At 32.0% G+C, this 21253-nt stretch overlaps 1 protein-coding gene across 1 annotated transcript; it reads right to left on the bottom strand.

Moving 5' to 3' along the window:
• Window positions 1-809: 809 nt before the first annotated feature.
• LOC134707355 (uncharacterized) lies at window positions 810-20348 on the bottom strand. Its single transcript, XM_063567058.1, has 10 exons — window positions 20199-20348; window positions 18636-18848; window positions 16428-16567; window positions 15032-15167; window positions 10971-11111; window positions 9933-10145; window positions 8629-8772; window positions 7922-7990; window positions 3596-3674; window positions 810-1272 (listed from the first exon to the last, which is right to left on the bottom strand). Exons 1-10 carry the CDS (start codon window positions 20221-20223, stop codon window positions 894-896), a joined length of 1539 nt encoding a protein of 512 aa, XP_063423128.1. The 5' UTR covers window positions 20224-20348; the 3' UTR covers window positions 810-893.
• Window positions 20349-21253: the final 905 nt, after the last annotated feature.

Genomic DNA, 21253 nt, shown 5'->3' with positions numbered 1-21253 from the left:
AGAAAAACAACTATGCTTATCACCAACCAGATAGAAGAAGAAAATAAGAATGTGTCCACATCCACACTATCATTTTCTATGTTCAGTGGACCGTGCAAATGGGGGAAAATCTCTAATGTGGCATTAAAATTAGAAAGATCATATAATAAGGAACAGGTGTACTAAGTTTCAAGTTGATTGGACTTAAACTTCATCAAAACTACCTTGACCAAAAACTGCAGGTTGCCACTTTGTAAATACAGCTGTTTCTCAAAACACGCCTCTTTTAGGGAGATCTTAAATATTCATAGAAAATTTATTTTGTTTACATACTGGTTCTCAGTTATGCTCTCTGTGTTCCATCTCACAGAGACATAACTTTGGAATGTTACCAGTAAATATTCACGTGCATATTGTTTACATTGAAATCTGTGGTAACCTTTCATTCGAGGTAGGAGTAGTTAGGAAAATTGGTGTAAGTTTAAACTGTTTGAGAAGTTCAGGGCATATAAACGTTGAAAATATGCTGCACAGCCCTATATTTTGACATTTGAAAAAAACATTGGTGCATATGAACTTTCAACTCTAGATTAAGATTTTATTCAAAACTTCATAGTAAAAGTGGTACAGTTTTAGCTGTAAAAGGAGTTCCTATGGGAAATTGCATTGTCAATATTTACAGAAATGCAACCTGTAACATGAAGCATCACATACGAATGGACGAACGAACGAAAAGACCGACGCACAGACCAGTAAACATAATGCCCATAAATTGGGCTAAAAAATACATCAATATAACATAAAGCAACAAATATAAATGATGACTTTATTATAAATAATGAATAATTTATTAATTTAGAGTTACAACCAACGAAGTTACTACTAATAATGCATTTAGTTTTAAATAACGAATATTACTTATTATCATTATTGGTTTCTTGATAGTTGTGTTGTGTATCACACTTTAAAGGTACTGTGAAGTAATTGTCACCTGACAGACATCTGGTTCTTGTCAATGGACCGAACTGTAGTACGTCATAATCAGTGGTGATGTCAGAAGTCCTACTATATACCTGATAGTCAATGTCGGACATTCCGGAAACAAACTTTTCTCGTTCAGAATGCTGCACTGATCCCTTAAAAGCCAGACAGTCATAGTAGTTATCGTTCTTGTTCGTTGTCAAATTTCCCTGTGCGCATGTATTCAAGCTAATGGTATTATACACACTTTCCTTTTCTAGTATAAAATAGAAATGCTCTGGTTCGACGGGTTGTACTTGCCTTTTAGATCTCCTAAAATACAACAATATTGATATATTTCGATTGCTTGATTGTTGCATGCATCACGTTCAGTGGCAAACATCTAAGCACACACCAAGGATCAGAATTTAAATTCAATTATTGATAAATCAAATAGGTGCATATTTCGTTAATTTGATTTAAAAACCGGGACTAAGGGCTGGAGATTTAGCCAATAACAGTCAAAATAAAACCGAGACTATCTAGACACGATACAGATATTTGCAATAGATGTGTGCAATATAGCCGACAACCTAAGGCTAGGGATTCCCCATAGAAGTGTTGCTAACTATTAATATTGTTTTAAAGGGAAGATATAATGACACCCTTGAGACTAAAACAAAAATATTGTTAACATACATATTTGATATTGGTGTGTTTATACATCACGCCAATCAAACTGATTAGGTGGAAATGTATATTATCATATCATTTAGAAATCATAAAGATGTATTTTTCAAATTAGAAAATTATTTTTGATACATTAACACTAGAAGGTGACGGCGTTGTCGTGAAGTCATTCTGTTTTTGAAAAACTTGAAAAATTTGCAACAAAATCTGAATCATTAAGTTCATGTCAAATTTCGTATATTACTAGTATCAAATAAGTACATGCACACAAGCGGTAGGTGCCAGCTGACAGATCAGAAAAGTGTACAGACGATACAAATCATAAGTTCATTTCAAATATTGAAAAATCAAAGTCATCGGTAACCAGACAGCACATGTAGATATCTGATAGATCTGACAACTTTTCACTGCAAGCTGCTGAACACACATGAAGTCATTCTGTACAGGTGTACGTTAGAAAAGTGGAATATATTACCGAAGGAAGAGGATGAACCTCTTCATTTCATATGGAGAGGATTATAAAAGTTAATTTATAATACACTTATCAACTAAAGTAAGAAAAGCTCCAAAATAAATCATTACAGGTGCATCGATAGGATAAGCGTATACAATTTTTCAATCCATCCTAAAATATTTTAAAGATTCTTGTACAACACAGTTTGACATCCGAAACAATGTCTCAGATTTTTCCTATTGCATTTCATTCTCTCATAAACCTTCGATGAAGATGTCATCCTAAGTTTATAAGAGATCACTAAATTTAATTTCAAATTGGTTATAACGTACATTAAAATTTTGTTCTATTGATGCTTTTTGGATCTGAGACTATATGTTGAAGATAACTGTTCAAGGAACAACATGTGTGAAAATCATGCATATAGAGGCACACTTCCAGTAATGTAGCTAATTTCATTTAAAACTGCATTTTAATGGTAAAAATTAATGTGTCAAAATTGAATAAATAAGAACTGTCCTACTTGTACCCCATTTAATTTAGATGACCTTCATGGTGGATTTCTAGAAATATAATTGTATACAATGACAATATGGGGTTTTACTCCAAGTATATTTTTATTTTTATTTTTGCAGTTTGAAAATGAAATATTTTATTCTTTCAATAAGAATTCATATCTGTTACTGTAACAGTATCCTCAAAGAAATTCTAGTATAAACCTCAGCAACATTAATTGTTCACAGAAGTAACAAAAACTGATGGAAATTAAATTAGGATAAAATGTAGTTGCCCTTGTATTGTGCTACCTTAAATTGCATGTAAGTATTCCGAATTTATCATTAGATCTCTGAACTCGACTATCAATTAATCAAATCATAATTAATGCTCTTTAAGTTTCCACACACCCTTAAAAAATGTGGTTCTGTTGACGTTATCCTAATTTTTTGAAAAGCCTTCAAAGTTGAAGAGTGATTGACAGTAAATATATAATTATAGAATCATTTGTGATTGACAGTAACCCGACCTCATACCCATACGACACAATACAGCTTATGCTACATTGACTGTTGACCCTTTCGGGACTGTTATAACTTTAAAAATGTAAATAATGTACATGTTTCAATAATTATAGCGTAATCTGTATTTCCTGTTGACCCTTATGGTACGTCAACTGGACGCTTAAGCATAGGCTGCATTTGATATAGCATATGCTGTATTAATTATAGCATATGCTGTATAAATTACAGCATATGCTACATAGTATAGCCTAAGCGACATTAATTACAGCATAGGGTACATAAATTATAGCTTATGCTGTAATTTATATAGCATATGCTGTATTAACTGTAGCATATGCGAAATAATTTACTTTTGACCCTTTCCGTACGCCATATATACAGTATAACATGTATATGCTTAAACGCTACTCACTTTTTCGACCGAGTTCTTATTTTAGCAATATATTAAGAATTCACATTTTTAGTAAATCATCAATTTAAATTTCCTACTTACCGAATGTATTTACAGCAACACAAAGTAGTGACTACAACACAGACTCCAATAATCGATGCAACAATCCCGATAAATAAATCTAAAAAATATAAACATGATTAGTGTGATATAGATAAATGAAATAAAACAAATGATTGTCATTTTAGCTCACCAGTCCCAAGAGCGAGTTTGAGCTGTAATTTTTTCACTTGGCATATAAACGCGTTAAGTAGTTTATTTACTTGTAAAAAAAAATCCCCTCTATAAATTCTGGGCCAAAAAGAGGTAAACCTAGACACAAAAGTCATCATCACTGGGGTATCTTGACAAGTTTAAAATATATATCCGATAATTCTCTTGTCAACCAAAATAAGCATTTGCGTACAATCCAAATACATGTAATATCTTGAAAACTATCATGGAAATTCAAATACGACATTGCAAATATGTTTTAAGAATAGAATGATACTTCTTTTATCTACAATCTTGAGAGGACTTCATATAGGCGTAAACGTTTTAAATAACGATGTGTTTCTAAATAAACCTATCATAGATACCAGGATTGAATTTTGTATTGGCGACAAACGCGCGTTTCGTCTAAAAAACAGTCACTCATCAGTGGCGCTGGAATAAAAATAGTTAAAAAGACCCAACTATAGTGCGAAGTGAAAGAGCATTGAAGACCAAACATACCTAATAGTTATCAAAGGTACATGTACCAGGATTATAATTCAATACGCCAGACGCGCGTTTCGTCTACATAAGACTCATCAGTGACGCTCAGATCAAAACAACTAAAAAGCCAAACAAATACAAAGTTGAAGAGCAGTGAGGACCCAAAATTCCAAAAAGTTGTGCCAAATACGGCTAAGGTAATCTACTCCTGGGCGTAAGAAAATCCTTAGATTTTCGAAAAATTCAAAGTTTTGTAAACAGAAAATTTATAAAAATATTTGCCAAATACAGCTAAGGGAATCCATCCCTAAGGTAAAAATAGCCTTAGTTCTTTAAAATGTAAAGTTTTGTAAACAGTTGATCTATAATTATGACCATATCATTGATTATTCATGTCAATACAGAAGTGCTGACTTCTGGTCATTTTTATTATCTTAATGGGCAGAGAAAAACTGTAAGTAGCAAATATGAACAGACAAACATCTAGATGTAGATCAATATGACACATTGATAGTCGACTTCTTAGTGTAGTTAATTGTATTGTTGTTTCGATATAAGTTAAATACTTTTGTTGATGTTAATGCTAAAAACATGCTAGTATATGTTTGCACCTGTCCTAAGTCAGGAATCTGATGTACAGTAGTTGTCGTTTGTTGATGTAATTTATACGTGTTTCTAGTTTTTTTAATATAGATTAGACCGTCGGTTTTCCCGTTTTAATGGTTTTACACTAGTAATTTTTGGGCCCTTTATAGCTTGTTGTTCGGTGTGAGCCAAGGCTCCGGGTTGAAAGCCGTACATTGACCTATAATGGTTTACTTTTTTAAATTGTTATTTGGATTGAGAGTTGTCTCATTGGCACTCATGCCACAGGAACAGTTCATTTGTATATTAATAACGAAATAATACCAAATAATAAAAATAACAAATATCCTCATTCCACTTCTTATAGTATAGTTGCTCCAAAATAAAGAATTTTGACCAATCTTAGTGTTTAACTCAAATCTTAAAAGCTGTAATAGATATACTGAAACTTAAACAAAAACAATATCAGCAACACATATTTACGAATAAATCAATAAGAACGAATTCGCAAATAAACATCTTGCATTAGTCGTTGCCTCATATAATTATAATGTTAACTTGTTTCTGCTTTTATGTTCATTTCTTTTAATGGTAAACATAAAATATGATCAGAAGAAACATTCTAATTCTAATTATATACTGCGAATTCTGATGCATTATCTTGTACTATAAAAATAATCATTACATATACCAAGATTAAATTTTGTACGCTAGACGCGCGTTTTATCTACAAAGGACTTATCGGTGAAGCAAGAACAAAACAAGTGAAAAATTCCAAGTAACGTACATAATATATTATACAAAAGCACCAAACTTGTGCTGTTTATAAGTGCAACCAATAAACCTATGTTGAACTTAATTGTTCGTAGGTCACAATTTAATAATAAATTTTGACCGAAATGTCTGTATTCGTGACATATTTAGATCTATGTCATTCACATGTGGTTCTATTTCTAGAATAGACATGCAAAATGACAAAATAAATCGTTTCTTATAAACAAAGGATAATTATGTCGATATCTGTCCATTACAGGCTTGTGTGGGGAAAGGTAGCGTACCGGGCTATTATAGACTGTAAGAGACAGGCAATAACCATCATATATAACCTACACTCTTAAACCAATTAAAATATTTTACCACAAAATGACATACATTAATTAATTAAAAAAGAAAAAACAGTTCTATTTGTGAATACATAAAACAGAGGCGAAAGATACATTCAGAGGGAAAATCAAACTCATAGATCGAAAATAAACTGACAACACTTTGGCTAAAAAAGAAAAGAAAAAACAGACAAAAGATAGTACACAAGACGCACAATAGAAAACCAAACACTAAGCAACACGAACCCAACTAAAACTGGGGATGATCTCATGTGATCCTGAAGGGTAAGCTGACCCTGCCCTTTATGTGGCACCCGTCATTTTACACATGTTTTTACAAACCCGGTAAAAAGTCTTAATCTGTATGTCACATTCGTGAAAAGGAAGGGGGTTATAGTTACAACATACGGAACACATCCCATATCATATGTGAAACGGTTATTCCATTACGGTCAACCTATCGTTATATAGCGTCCGTAAAATTTACAAAGAGTTGATTTTATCTTCATCATTTGAAACTCTTGGTTTAATAGCTTTCATGTGAGCAGCAACCCTCTATCAAGATAGGGAATACAAGCCCTGGAATATCGTATCAATGGGGAGATATATATTCTGTATGCACGTGCTGCTTGTATATTGTTACAAAGAAATGGAAAGTTCACAATTGGGAAGCTATAATAATCTCTTTTGTTGTAAAGGTTTGTTGTCAACCGATCCTCATTGTCAATTTCTGGATGGAAGTCATGATATGAGACTGACTATACTGTATCTGGTGTATCCTTGATCTATAATTCGATAGGATAGATGCGTTCAACATAGTCACCGAATTTTGAATTATATTTAGTGAGAGAACATCATCTATATAGTGGAAAGTAAAGTTATATGATATTGCTAAGGTGTTATCTTTCTTCATTCCTGTATATTATAGATTCTTACATTGATACGAGTGGATTAACGGATTTATCCAATCGAGATAGTTAAATTATCAATTTTAAAGTCCGAGCTCGAATCTGTTTCTCTAATGATTAAAAAATAAATTTTCTTTTTTTTTGTTAAACGAAAAACCTCTTCGAGTGTCGTTCACATTCCAAGTTCATTAACACCTGTTAGCAAATTTTGATTCATCCAGTTAGCTGAAGATGTTATGACCCTTAGAATCATCATATGATCTTTTGAGATCACCGGCAACTCCTCGTTGATTATTTTTTTATACAATGGGTGCAGAAAGGGATTTATTTCCATAGAATTAGAGAAAGTCAGTTTCAGACAATTTTTTGGTTGAAATCAGAGTGACACTTTACTTATGTAGACGAGACACGAGTCTGGCGTACTAAATTATAATCCTGGTACCTTTGATAACTGTTAACACAGTAGGATTTATTCCTCCCTAATACAAGGCATGGCCATTCTTTTTTATGAAACAAAACAATACCAACTCTTTGAATTGGTCTTTTAGTCTGGAATTGGGAATTCTTGTTTAGAGTGTAGATAAGTCAAATGTTTTAATACTATTGCAAGATGAAATAGTCTTAGATTGTATGTAATCTAAAAGACAACGCTACCTCTAGAATAGGCAGTTTCATAATAACTTTGAACCCCGGCTTAGATTGCTGATAAAAGATATTTTATTAATTTAGAAAGAGGTTTTTTGGAGCACTTGGATGACCCAGCAGTATACTGGTGTGTGTAAGGACACTAACTAGTATGTAGTTTAGGTATCCAATACAGTGATGAAAAATCAAGTTCTTCAACTTTGGTTGAAATTCCAAAGGCACATAGAACACACCTATAATTATCCCCAATTTCCTCTTTGATAAGTGTCGTGAGGGTATATATGTTGAGTTTCAAAGTAAATTGTCAATATCTAACTCATTTATCAAGCAGTTAGAAAAGGCAAAATAGAAATTTCATTCTATGGCTTTGGTGTTTCGTCACAAATACTTACCAATGCTCTAGACAAGTAATGTGCTCCTTAACTACTTACCAAAATCAAATATTTGCTGCATTACTTTTTCATGAGTTAAGGAAACAATATCCTGCGGTGAATGTACAGCTAGAAAATATTACAGCATCATTTGAAATATAATATACTAGTTCACCGAAGAAAACTATATGTTTAGTGTTCTTGCTCTAAGATGTTTAATAAGCGGATTTAGGCAGCTGTTTTGTTTGGAAAATTCACACAGGCAACACTGTACACTTTTATTTCAGAACAGTTTTATTTTAAGTAGTTTTGAAATTGAATAGCCGAATTCAACCGTTTTAACATTCTGGGGGTAAAGATTGAATTTGAATATTTTTCCAATCGAGTAACAAATTGTTAATACATGTCAACTTCATGTTTTGAATCATCAACAATCGAAGTGATACGCCATGACACGAAGCAAAAACAATCAACACCGATTGCTGACTTTTCTTCAAAAATCTGACAGGATATTATAGAGTGATTGCATTCATACATCCTTTACAATCGATAAAATGTTCACACTTTTTACAAACAAGGGTTGAATGGAAATCTTCCCTTCAACTTTTTATGTTGTGTTCTGTTGTGTTCTTTTCATGTTAAATATTATTTAATGACCTCTGCATATATACTTTGTTATTGCGGAAGTAATGTCATACATGATATTTTATGAATTTGTAGTTTCATGTTTTCACCTGATGCGAAATACGGATCTATAAATAACCAACCTGAACTACATAGAAACGGATGATCTTCCCCACATGGTTTGGCACGAATGGACCATTCATCATGTCTATGTTCAAGAGATAAACATCCCGTTCTTCTTGGATCACTTTCTTCATGCCTTGGTAACACATCATTTACTCTCTTCCCTTTTGTTTATTATAAAAATAATAATATTCGTGTTAACATCAACATTACAATTTCTGATATGAATAAAGTGTAATGTGCATTAGTAAAAGACATGGAATATATTTATTTTTATAGTTTTCTTTACTACAAATGTATATCAAAGTAAACGTTTGGAAAGTCATAAATATCTTAAGGTTGCACTTTGTAAATACAGCTATTCCAAAACCACCCTTTTTTTTGGGGAGATTTAGAATATACATAGCAAATTAAATCTATCTACATACTGGTTCCCATTTATGATCTCTGTGTTTCATCTCATAGAGACATAACGTGTTACCAGTAAATATGCATGTGCATTTTGTTTATATTGAAATCTGTGGTCACCTTTTATTTGAGGTAGGGTAGTTAAGAAAATTAGTGTTAGTTTAAACTGTGAAAAGTTCAGAGCATATAAACGTTGAAAATATGCCGCACAGCTCTATATTTTGACCTTTGAAAAAAATTGTAGTGCATATGAACTTTCAATTCAAGGATAAGATTTTATTCAAAACTTTATAGTAAAAGTGGTACAGTTTTAGTCGTAAAAGGAGTTCCTATGGAAAATTGCATTGCCAATATTTACAGAAATGCAACCTTAACATGGGGAACAAGACAAAAAAATAAAACATTAGAGGGGTAGTTAAAGCTGTTAACAGTCGGAATCATGTATTGATTTGTTGCAGTTTTTCCCCCACATAATGAATGGTCCTATCGTTCGTGTATCTTTATACTCAGGTTAGTTTGCGACGGAGTGTTTTATTAAACATGTTTTTTTTTTTTTTATTTTGTTATGTTTTGCCCTTGTTTCCTGGCCTTGTACGATCTGTGAATTTATTGACCTTTTCGAATTTGACTATTGAGCAAAAAATTAGTGTCGTCTGCAAGCAGGTTATTGTATCCTTTTGCAACACACGATACCATGTCCACTTGTGATATGAGTGTATTTTACCTGAAGCTTGCGTTTTTAGATACAAAGTCATGTATAATGTAATCGTTGATTAGGTATCAATGTATAAGGATTATCCCACGACCCAAATTTTTAAAGTAATGACCACTTTCGGGGAATAACAATAATTCTTTCAAGGGAAAATATACATACACAAGGACTGTAACACAACCATTTTTGACAATTTGTACATACCATCAATCCATTTTTGTCGTATCCTGGTCAAGGAAGTCCAAAATGAAGACCCACTTAAGGTCACATTATCTTCACGAATTAAATCTTTCCCAGCTAAATGACCGCCCATACCTGTACACTTCCTTACTGCTTCAAACCATGTTGTTTGTTCTGGAGACATGTAGTAGCATGGCAATGTCAGGCTGTCTCGGAATTTACATATGGTTTTATCAACTGAATTAAATAATAAAAAGCAATGTCAGTATTGACTTCTGGGGAAAGTAAGAACGTATTTCAGTTATCTTTCTTTTTACACAAATTAAGTGTTTGTTTTACAGAAACATTTTAAGGATGTATAACGTTTAACATTTACTAATTTACCATTCAACAAACCTAATAATTAGAAAGCCAGGAATGCGGTTATATGCTAAACTGTTAGAAAAGAATACAGACAAAAATGACATTGCAAAGCAAAAAGCAAAATTCATCTTTGTCTGGGAAGTGGGAACAATAGTTTATTAAAGGACAGGCGAAAGGTAAAAAAGACATTCAAACTAATAGTCGAAAATAAACTGACAACAACATGGTAAAAAAAACCGAAAAAAACGAACAACAGTACACAAAGGTGGTAAGTAAATCCTGCTCCACATATGACACTAGTCCTGTGGTTTGCTCATGTAAGTACAACTCTAATGATACGTCTAATTCGGTAAGTAATAATTTCTCTATAGATAATAAATGTCGGAAATCAGGATTACTGATTTATGACCTTCGTTTTCTTGCAACAATAGTGTCTGGCAAACCAACATTGAACAACCGTTACATTGGTCTAAACCAACATAGAAATACAAATACGTATTGCACTTACATTAGTTGGTACCAATTTTCTGTCTGTACACATTTGAGTATTTGTATTCGAAGGACGTTAAGTACAGCATACACCAATGCGAAGATACTCTTAGAAATGACTTTATCAGTGACTTACACTCACAGTTCCCCCAATATTTCAATTAGTTTCTACTGTTATGAGATGACAATAAAAAGAATTTAAAATCTTACATATTCTGCATATGTATTTGTGTTCAAATCTGCATCGATCTTGGTGCCATAAAAGTTGTTTTTCGTTATCTTGAGTTACCGAAACACAGTCTTCTCTTTCACTGGCGGTATGTGGCTCATACATCTTCCATTTTATACTATCTAAAACGTAATAAGATGGAATGACATGTCAACCTCATAACAATAATGTAGCTCTAAAAAGTTTTAATACAATAGCAGTACCGAAAATACATTTCATCATCGGATGAGGATTTATAAATATATCAGCATTTATGGTGTATTTTAAAAAAAATTGAACATGGGTTTTCGATTCAAATCAATGAATAATTATTGTTTGAAACTAGGGACTTATGTTTTACATATATGAGTGCTATTCTTGTAATCTTGTTATAATTCTCCGATTCCTTAGTTTTTCTTTTTGTTAAATTTCACACATTAATATTCAAATGCTGCCAATATAAAATCTAGATTAACGTGAGTGTCTATAGTTACCAGATGTAACTACATTTATGTACGTACATAGTTTTCTTTAAACTTTTAATATTAAGTGTTCCTGGTGAAAGTTGATACAGAAACTTTAGTCAATTGCGATTCGATATGTTTTAAAAGTTTTAATATCTTTATCAAAATTAAAAAGATGAAATTATCATTATGATATGATAAACATATTGTAAGTGTCGTGGTTATTTATGGCCACGTGACACTTAAGTTAGTTTGATTTTTATCTGGCAAAATTGCAACACCACAAGTTGATTTCAAATGTTTGTAATTTCACCATATTACATACTAATGATTTTCCTTATCCTTATTTGCGTTAAGCTTTTCTTAACGGGTTTATATTTCTTACAATGGACATGTTATTTGATTGTTTTACGCTATTTATTGATTGGAATTTAGTTTTGCGTTCATCTTTCTTTTTGTTTTCTATTTTGTCTCCATTTCATGCTTTGTAAAATATACACAGGGAAAAAAGTATTTCAACACCAAATTGAAATTGAAATAAAAAAAAACTTTTCATTTCTTTGAGATATAATTTGGTAAAATAGAACTAGTTAAACATTATTTAAGTATCACCTGAGTTTAATCAATAAATATCGACTCGATAATTTTTTATCTGCACATGCAGCTACTGTAACCGTAAACAGCAAAACAGTTTTTTTTAACCTCATTGTTTTCAACCCTTTAAATAATCAAATTTTTAAAGTTATGTGATTGACACCTTATAATGTGTCCTTGACAACTCTTAACTGCAGCAAGATGGCAGATTATCAGCATAAGGGAAGCAGGGATGTCGCTGTAAAAACTGCACGTATTGTTGGTCATCACCATTTCACTTTAAGTCGTTTTGAGAATAAATCAGGCAATAAACGCTGTTAAAGACATTCCGAGATAATGAAGACCCCCTATACAATTTGTTAAGGAAAATCAAGCATAATGAAGGTTGATCAGAAGGAAACCCATTGCATACAAGACAATCCTAAAAAGAGAGTGGTGGCCATACAGGAGCCTTTTAACAAGAACTGTTCGAGATCGTCTCATCGCTACTGGTTATCGTGCGATAAGACCATTTCGGAGAACTTTGCTAACGAACAGACACACAGTTTTCCGTATCCAATGTAGTGCAGAGCTCGCCAAAGTTGAAAATTAGCATCGTTGAGGAAGATCCAATGTTCAAATGGAATTCGGTTCATCTTCCTTGACACGATCGTAGCCCGGATTTCAACCATATCGAGCATATTTGGGACATTATTGGGCGGAAAGTGCGAGAAAGAACACCCCAGTTCAAACACATCATGAAATAAACAATGCCCTTCATCAGAAATGGTTGCTGCTACCTTAGCAACAAATTAGTCGATTTATGGCAGGAATTGGAAGACGTTTAGATGTGGTTATCCGTTTGAATAGAGGCACTAATTTTTTGGCGTATAACGATCAACCATGATATGAACAGTCATCTAAGGTTTAATTTTGAAATGTCTGACATTGTAAAGTTCGACTACAGTAAAAGTTGTAAAATGCATTTTTTTGTACACAAAACACTCCATTTTGGTATTAAAATTGTGGTTATATAAATCATTTTTTTTTTCAAACATTTTTTGTTCGTTTCAATGTCAATGTTATCCTAAACTATGTTTTAAGGGAAGCAGGGATGTCGCTGTAAAAACTGCACGTATTGTTGGTCATCACCATTTCACTATAAGTCGTTTTGAGAATAAATCAGGCAAAAAACGCGGTGAAAGACATTCTGAGATAATGAAGACCCCCTATACCATTTGCTAAGGAAAATCAAGCATAATGAAGGTTGGTCAGAAGGAAACCCATTGCATACAAGACAATCCTAAAAAGAGAGTGGTGGCCATACAGGAGCCTTTTAACAAGAACTGTTCGAGATCGTCTCATCGCTACTGGTTATCGTGCGATAAGACCATTTCGGAGACCTTTGCTTACGAACAGACACACAGTTTTCCGTATCCAATGTAGTGCAGAGCTCGCCAAAGTTGGAAATTAGCATCGTGGAGGAAGATCCAATGTTCAAATGGAATTCGGTTCATCTTCCTTGGCACGATCGTAGCCCGGATTTCAACCATATCGAGCATATTTGGGACACTATTGGGCGGAAAGTGCGAGAAAGGACACCCAAGTTCAAACACATCATGAAATAAACAATGCCCTTCATCAGGAATGGTTGCTGCTACCTTAGCAACAAATTAGTCGATTTATGGCAGGAATCAGAAGACGTTTAGATGCGGTTATCCGTTTGAATAGAGGCACTAATTCTTTGGCGTATTTATTGATCAACCATGATATGAACAGTCATCTAAGGATTAATTTTGAAATGTCTGACATTGTAAAGTTCGACTACAGTAAAAGTTGTAAAATACATTTTTTTTTACAAAAAACACTCCATTTTGGTATTAAAATTGTGGTTATATAAATCATTTTTGTTCAAACATTTTTTGTTCGTTTCAATGTCAATGTTATCCTAAACTATGTTTCAATAATATTTTACACATATTGTATTATATTTCATCCAAAAAAAGAGGCTGATTTTTCAAGTTTTAAAAAATCAAGGTGTTGCAATACTTTTTTCCATGTGTATAGAATCATGCTTGAACAAAATATACAATTTTAAACATATCACTTGATTAAATTTTTTCAAAGCTTGCATACAATCATACGGAAATATTTGTTTTGTTGCTCCGGATGAGTGTTTCTGAAGATTTTTAAATTGATGAAAGTACGATTATTCTAGCAGGTTCTGAAATAAAATTTTGTACACTTCATAAGTAAATCATGAAATTTGTTATATACTTGTTTTATTCATTTCTGACGATAAAATAATATTGAATTGAGATTGTCCTCAAACTTTACGGACAATCCTCGTACACGTTGTTTTATATCTGATTTTATACCATATAGGTCAAAAGAGGAGCGTTGTGAGTTAACATTACCACTTGATGTTTCGTTACACAGTAGGGACATCTGTTCATGTGATGTATATTTTTGTTTGTCTTTTGTTTTTTATTTGTCGGAGAAAATTAAGTGGTGGGCGATATGTTGTGCTGACCAATATATTAGGAAACTCTTGTATTTAGAATTAACTATTATATCAATGGATCTGCATTAATAAATATTCTCAACAATTTTGGTATGAAGTATCAACTACCAGAACTTAAAGGTTAGCGACTGACTATGTTACTTTTCGGCCTTTTAACGAAGAGCAAAACCCATACAAATATGACATACAACATCAAACGACAACTACAATAACTGATTTATAAGCTCCTGAATTGGGGTAGGCATATACAGATTGTGGCCAGATTTAACAGGTTTCTGCGCGCACCAACCTATACAATTGCTTTTAATTTTACGTGGTTTGGTCGTCTCTATGGGATGTAATTTTGTATAGAAAAAATGATTGGTTGAACCAAATACAATGTACAAATGTAATGCGTTTTGACAAGCTTTTTACTAGTCATTTCATTCTATTTGTCACTAAACAGCACTCTTATACAAATATAAAGATCTGGCACTGACTTATTATATTGAGGTTAATATACCTTCTGTTCTGTATACTGTTGTCATGTTTGGTCCTCCGCATTGATAATTCGTGTCTCCAGGACATGAAAAGTTGCATTTTATGTCCACATCTTGCTTAACATAATGAAGATTATGATAACAAAGGCACTTCTTTCCCTACGAAAAAAGTACACACGAAATAATTTTCATTCGTGTTAAAGAAGTCCCGAGTACTTTTAATTAGTTTCCGGTATCTCTTAGTATTTTCATATTGACAGTATTATTTTTCTTATGTTAAAATTGTTGTTTTGAGGATAAAAAACAATATTAGTACACGTTGTCAATCTAAATAAAAGTTACTTCTCTTCAAAATGTCAAAGCATATCCAAAATAATGTACCTATAATATGTCTGTTTGTTTTGTTCACGCATCATTGTCAATATAATGGAATTTGATGCAAATGTCATACAGGTGAGAGGTTTAGCTAGCTATAAATTCAGGTTAAATTCATTATTTTCTGTATAAGAAAATGCCTGTTCCAAGTGAGGAATATGACAGTTATTAGGGACTTTTCGTTTTTAATTTTCCTTGAAGTTTAGTATTTGTTGTGATTTTACCTTTTAGATACACCTTTTAATATCAGAAAGGGCGAATACACCAGAGTAAATGTTATTCTCTAGTTTCTTTTTATTTTATTTTGTTGATCAGACAGTATCCTATTGGTATTAACAGTGATGGTATACATTCTTGTGATTCAATCAGAAAAAAATGGATGAAACGAGATTATTGTGTTTACGCAAATCAGATTTCATCTCAAATAAACAAAACCAAAAAACAACATAGACACGTGTCTTTGTAACTGGTTCTCAGTTATTGAAAACAATTCAATTCTAGCACTATATGTAGTAGAATATTTCGTACCGGTTTACTTGATGCTATGCTTACATTGTATTATTCATCGGTAGTGCCAACTGTAGTTTCGGAATTTACACTAGTTTTGATTTTATTTTAAGAGGATTTCTGTACTTAGTGGCTAAGTTGTTTATTCCAATTAGAAAAAAAGTAAATTTATGGCCAATCCAGAGAGGCAATATTTGACATTCAAGTAGTATTTTATGTAGTACATGAATTTTCTTGTACCTATAATTGCAAATTTAACATTACTTTTTCCATATAAAGTCAAATTATCTCCAACATATTTCAGACAGACCTAAACTGTAAAGTTGTATTTAAATATTAAAATAATTAAAACAAATGTTTGGTTTAATTCTCACTCTTGGTTATTGCAGCGAATTAATATTATTGGGAACAAGAGATGTATCATATATTATGTAACCTGTCATAATTTAGAATACATCCAAGTCTTTGGAAAAGTTGTTTTCATGTTAGATGGGAATAGTTCTCATCATTTACTTTATAGTATCAAAACTAGCTTACTGATAATCCGGCGAAAGCACTTTGTAGATGGTGCTTACAAAAACTAATGCAAAGTGTTGGTTGGTTTTCTAGAAATCTTTGCGAATTCTTTAACTCAGATTGGAAGCATCCTATCGGTTCATCTACCAGTTTTTTCTTATCTGTAATAAGTAACAAAAATGAAAATAAAGTAAAATGTTTAATGACACTGTGTATTTAAGTTGACAAGGAAAAGTAATTTAAGATGGTGTTTACAATTATTATAGGTCATTTGTTTACAAAATAATGATAAAAAAGGGACGAAAGATACCAAAGGGACAGTCAAACTCATAAATCTAAAACAAACTGACAACGCCATTTCTAAAAATATGGATAATATGACTTTAAATTAACTCATCAAAGGTACCAGAATTGAAATTGTGTAAGCCAGACGCGCTTTCGTCTACAAAGAAACCATCAGTACCGATCGAATCAAAAAATTATAATGCCAAATAAAATACAAAGTATGGGAGCACTGAGGACCCAAATTTCTCAAATTTTAACAATGACAACTGATTACAGAACTGCATATTTTTCCAGTTAGTTTTTCTCAAGAATAATTAAAGTTCAAGAAAACCTTCTAGGCGAATAAAACCTTTTATAAATATTTCCTGGGGATAGACTAGATTTTTCAAAGAAATCCGATAATCCAGGAAATGTTCAATATAGAAAATATGTGTAAAACGCAAGTATAGTCTTGTAAACCGTTATATTATAGCATTATATGGCAAACATGTATAAAATGGTAAGAGCTTCCAGCACTTCTTATTAATCAAACCTGTCAAATGAATTCTTATATGAGATTTTGCCTTTAAATGAAGATGTTTTACAATTTCTTTTTCATGTTTGCCTTTTATCTTAAAAACTTTTAATTTAAAAAAATTATCAGCAATGCAAGATCTACAAAAAAACAAATGACCGAAATCGTCAGTCGACTCCTCATTGTGGACGACTTAAATGACGACCATATTTGTGTTTTTGTTATTATCTTGAAAAATATAAGGAATAGAGAGAGAATTAAAATGAAAGTCTACAAAATGAACATGTTTGAAATCAATTAATGTTCTTAAATAATGAGTTTTTACGATTTAGCGTATCTTTTGTTATTATCTTAAAACTATAATAAATGGAAAGAAACTTAAAGGACAAAGATTATCAGTAAGAACAGATCTACAAATACATCATTATAGCCGAATTTGTTTGGCGACTGCTGAAATGAAATATAGCCCTTTTTGACGATTTTTACCATTGTTTGCATTTTGTCTATCATCTTGAGAACTATAATAGAGAAAAATTTTGTCTATATAGCAAACTTGATCAGGAAGACTAGCTTTATTATATTATAATGGTAAAAAACTATGCTTACATCTCATAATAAAGTTGATATGGCTGAAATCGTTTATCATATACATATATCAGTTTTTAATCTTAAACGAGGATTTTGTTTTTGCGTTTTGGGCAAACACTAATGAAGCAATAGAAACCCCAACCTTAAAAAATTATCAGCAAGATAAGATCTATAATAAATAAGTCAAACAGCTAAATATATCAGTTCACTCCCAACAGGAGTTCTTGTCATGAAATGATGATGAGTTTTACCCATTTTTTTTTTTTTTTTTTTTTTACTTAAACCATACAAGAATGTCACAGTGTAATCAACAAAAATGATTAGCAAAACTATTTTATCTATGCATTGTAGTTCAGAGTTGTGGCTTTTATCTAGCTATAGTTATTAGTCTGAGTTGTGGTCTACCATCTAGGTATTTTAGTTCAGAGTTGATTTTTTAACTTAGCTATAATTATTAGTCAGAGTTTTGGTCTATTATCTAGGTATTTTAGTTCAGAGTTGATTTTTTAAATTAGCTATAATTATTAGTCAGAGTTGTGGTTTTTATGCAGCTATTAACCATTTCACTATGAAATAAAAGTATATAATATAAGTTCCAAAAGGAACAAATATTATAGAATATTATTTCCACAGGAATAAATATTACAGTATAAGTTCCTAACGAAATAAATGGTATATAATTTTTGTTCCAACAGGAATAGGTATTATGACATTGTTTATAACAAAGTTTCCAGTGGAACTTCTGTTAGGCGGAACAAATATACGTTGACAGTTCGAGTGTGAAATTCAATATTCAAATCACTTGTATGCCGCTGTACTGATTGTTTAAGATATAAGCATACCATTATTCCATAAAAAGTATTTTCTTCTTTCTTTTCCTCCAATCCAAAAGGTTGCATCACCAGATATATTTATTTTCAGAGTAACACTATTCAAATCATCCAGATTTTGTATGGTGTACAAATGCCTGCCGATATCGGAACAAAACTTGTCGGCACTGTCCCAACTAGTCTGTGTCCAGTTAACCAAAACTGAATTTGATGGTATTATGAAAACTGTAAAACAAAAACAACACTTTACAAATTGTGCTTTTGCTGGATAAATCTTCACCAGATAATATAAGAATAGAAGTTTTTGTGTGATTGCCAATGAAAAAACTCTTCACAAGATATCAAATGACACAAACATTAACAACACTAGGTCACCGTACGGCCTTTAACAATGAGCAAAGCCTATACCGCATAGTCAGCTATAAGAAAAATAACGGCCTTATGTATGTACAAACAATGAACAAACAAATATGTAACACAGCAACAAACGACAAATCTGTGAATTACAGGCTCTTTGCTAAGTTCTTAACACAAACTATGATAGACTAGGATGAATATCTACTTGCATACGTGACAAGGAGTTTTATTACCAAATTATTTCCATTAAAGGTTAATTCTTCTGAAGTTAAAATCCACTGATTCTTAATAATGTCTAAATCTATCAACCTAGAAATTAAGAAATTATAGCTAGATATTAGAAGATGTGGTATGAGTGCCAATGAGATAACTCTCCATCCAAGTTAGAATTTGTAAAAGTAAACCATTACATGTCAAAGTTTGGTGTACATCATGTTATAACAAATAAACTCATCATATATACCAGGATTAAATTTGTATTTACGCCAGACGCGCGTTTCGTCTACAAAAGACTCATCAGTGACCATCGAATCTAAAAAAAGTTAAAAAGGCAAAATAAAATACGAAGTTGAAGAGCATTGAAGACCAAAATTCCTTAAAGTTTAGCCAAATACAGCTAAGGTAATCTATTCCTGAGGTAGAAAAGCCTTAGTATTTTTAAAATTCAAAAGATTTGTAAACAGTTAATTTATAAATATGACCATATCAAAAGCATGTTGGACCAAGGACACATTTATCATCCTTTAGTTTTCGTTGTCTGAGACAATGTATGGATTAAAATAATCATGACTATCCATGATATATTGTCACGTGCCTCATAATTATTCAAATAAAGGTAATCGAAAACTTTGAGAACTTTTAAAGGGAAAATTTATCAGTATGGAAGGTAGAAAAAGTACTCTTACTAGGTCAAAGAAGTCTGTGTCTGAAGTATAAAGACACGCAACAAATTAGTTGGATGTTTAACTAGGTTATCATAAAAGAATCCATTTTTTCATTAATTCCAATTTATTATGATTTTGTTTTACATTAGTTTAATATGAGTACATGCATTTGTATTACTGTACAACAGCTCTTTATGTGTTGTTGTCTTTTATGATAACAGACAGCTTTTTTTATATTATTGTACCTTTGTCGTTCGTATGAACACACTCTTGTAACACACGTATCTTGATGTTTCATACATTGGTATAGCAAATCTTAATAAAACAAACTTACCGAAAAGTAGGATAATTGTTTCCATTGTTATATAAAATTTAAACACTGTCAAAAACTAATAGTGTCTACCAGTACATTGTTTGTTTATTAGTCAGTAATGTATTATTATTTTCGAGCGCACACGTATGACTTAAACATCTTAAGTGTTACTTAAATATACACGAGTACTTATAATTTTTAACGGAAACCGTGTCTAATGACCAATATAGATGAAATGCAATAGGTTTTAACCAATTAACCTGCAAACGGATATCAGACATAAACACTTATGTCTTTAATATATCCTTTAGTGCACAAATACTCTAATGGCAAAACTTATAGTTTGTTAATTTTTTTTTAGAGTTTAGTGTGACGTCCATTTTCAATAAACAGGTACACATGCTTGTTTAGGACCTAGCTGAAGCTCGCCTCAGAGTGGGATATTTTCTCGCCGTGTTGAAGACCTATTGGTGGCATGGGTTGTTTTCTCTCTTTGGTCGAGCTGTTGTCTCTTTGATAATGATTCCCAATTTTCATTCCCAAATTTTTCAATTGAAAATGAAGATATTATTGTTTGTCAAATTTGATTCCATCTGAAGCTTAGTAATACATTCAATGAATTAAAGTCAATTGCAAGTTCCTGGTACAACAATATCAACCAAATAAGCTGACTTGTTTTTACATAAATCAGTCCGTTAGATTTCTCGTTTAAATTATTTTATATATGTCATTTCTGGGCCTTTTTTGCTGATTATGCTGTATGGTTTAAACTCATTATTGAAAACCGCACAGTTACCTTTGGTTGTTATGGAATTTTTTTTCCAGACAAACTTCGGCGAAAAACATTTTTATTTTCGCGACCTGTCGAAAACAATGTTTTTCTTTAAATATTAACATTCCATATAGTGCCAGCTGAGGGTGAAACAAATATTTTTTTTCTCAGGGTCAAGTTCAAATTATTTAATTCTTCAAAAAACTGGGAACAAACTTTTTTTCCAAAAAAATCCATAGACACCCCCCCCCCCCCCCCCCCACCCCAGAAAATCAAATGGTTGCTGCCTAAGTTATGAATAAGT

The sequence above is a fragment of the Mytilus trossulus genome, chromosome 2, assembly GCF_036588685.1.
Source record: "Mytilus trossulus isolate FHL-02 chromosome 2, PNRI_Mtr1.1.1.hap1, whole genome shotgun sequence".
Classification (NCBI taxonomy): Eukaryota; Metazoa; Mollusca; class Bivalvia; order Mytilida; family Mytilidae; genus Mytilus; species Mytilus trossulus.
Note: the sequence above shows the minus strand (reverse complement) of the source record. Positions and strands in the feature narration are given on the sequence as shown.

Bases quoted from the DNA above. Each gene is read 5' to 3' on its own strand.
- LOC134707355 (XM_063567058.1), bottom strand. From the start codon at position 20,223: ATGGAAACAATTATCCTACTTTTCG. The intron at 18,849-20,198 runs GTAAGTTTGTTT...TTTGTTTTACAG, and splicing joins AACAATTATCCTACTTTTCG to TTTTCATAATACCATCAAAT. The intron at 15,168-16,427 runs GTAAGCTAGTTT...CTTTTTTCGTAG, and splicing joins GTGCTTTCGCCGGATTATCA to GGAAAGAAGTGCCTTTGTTA.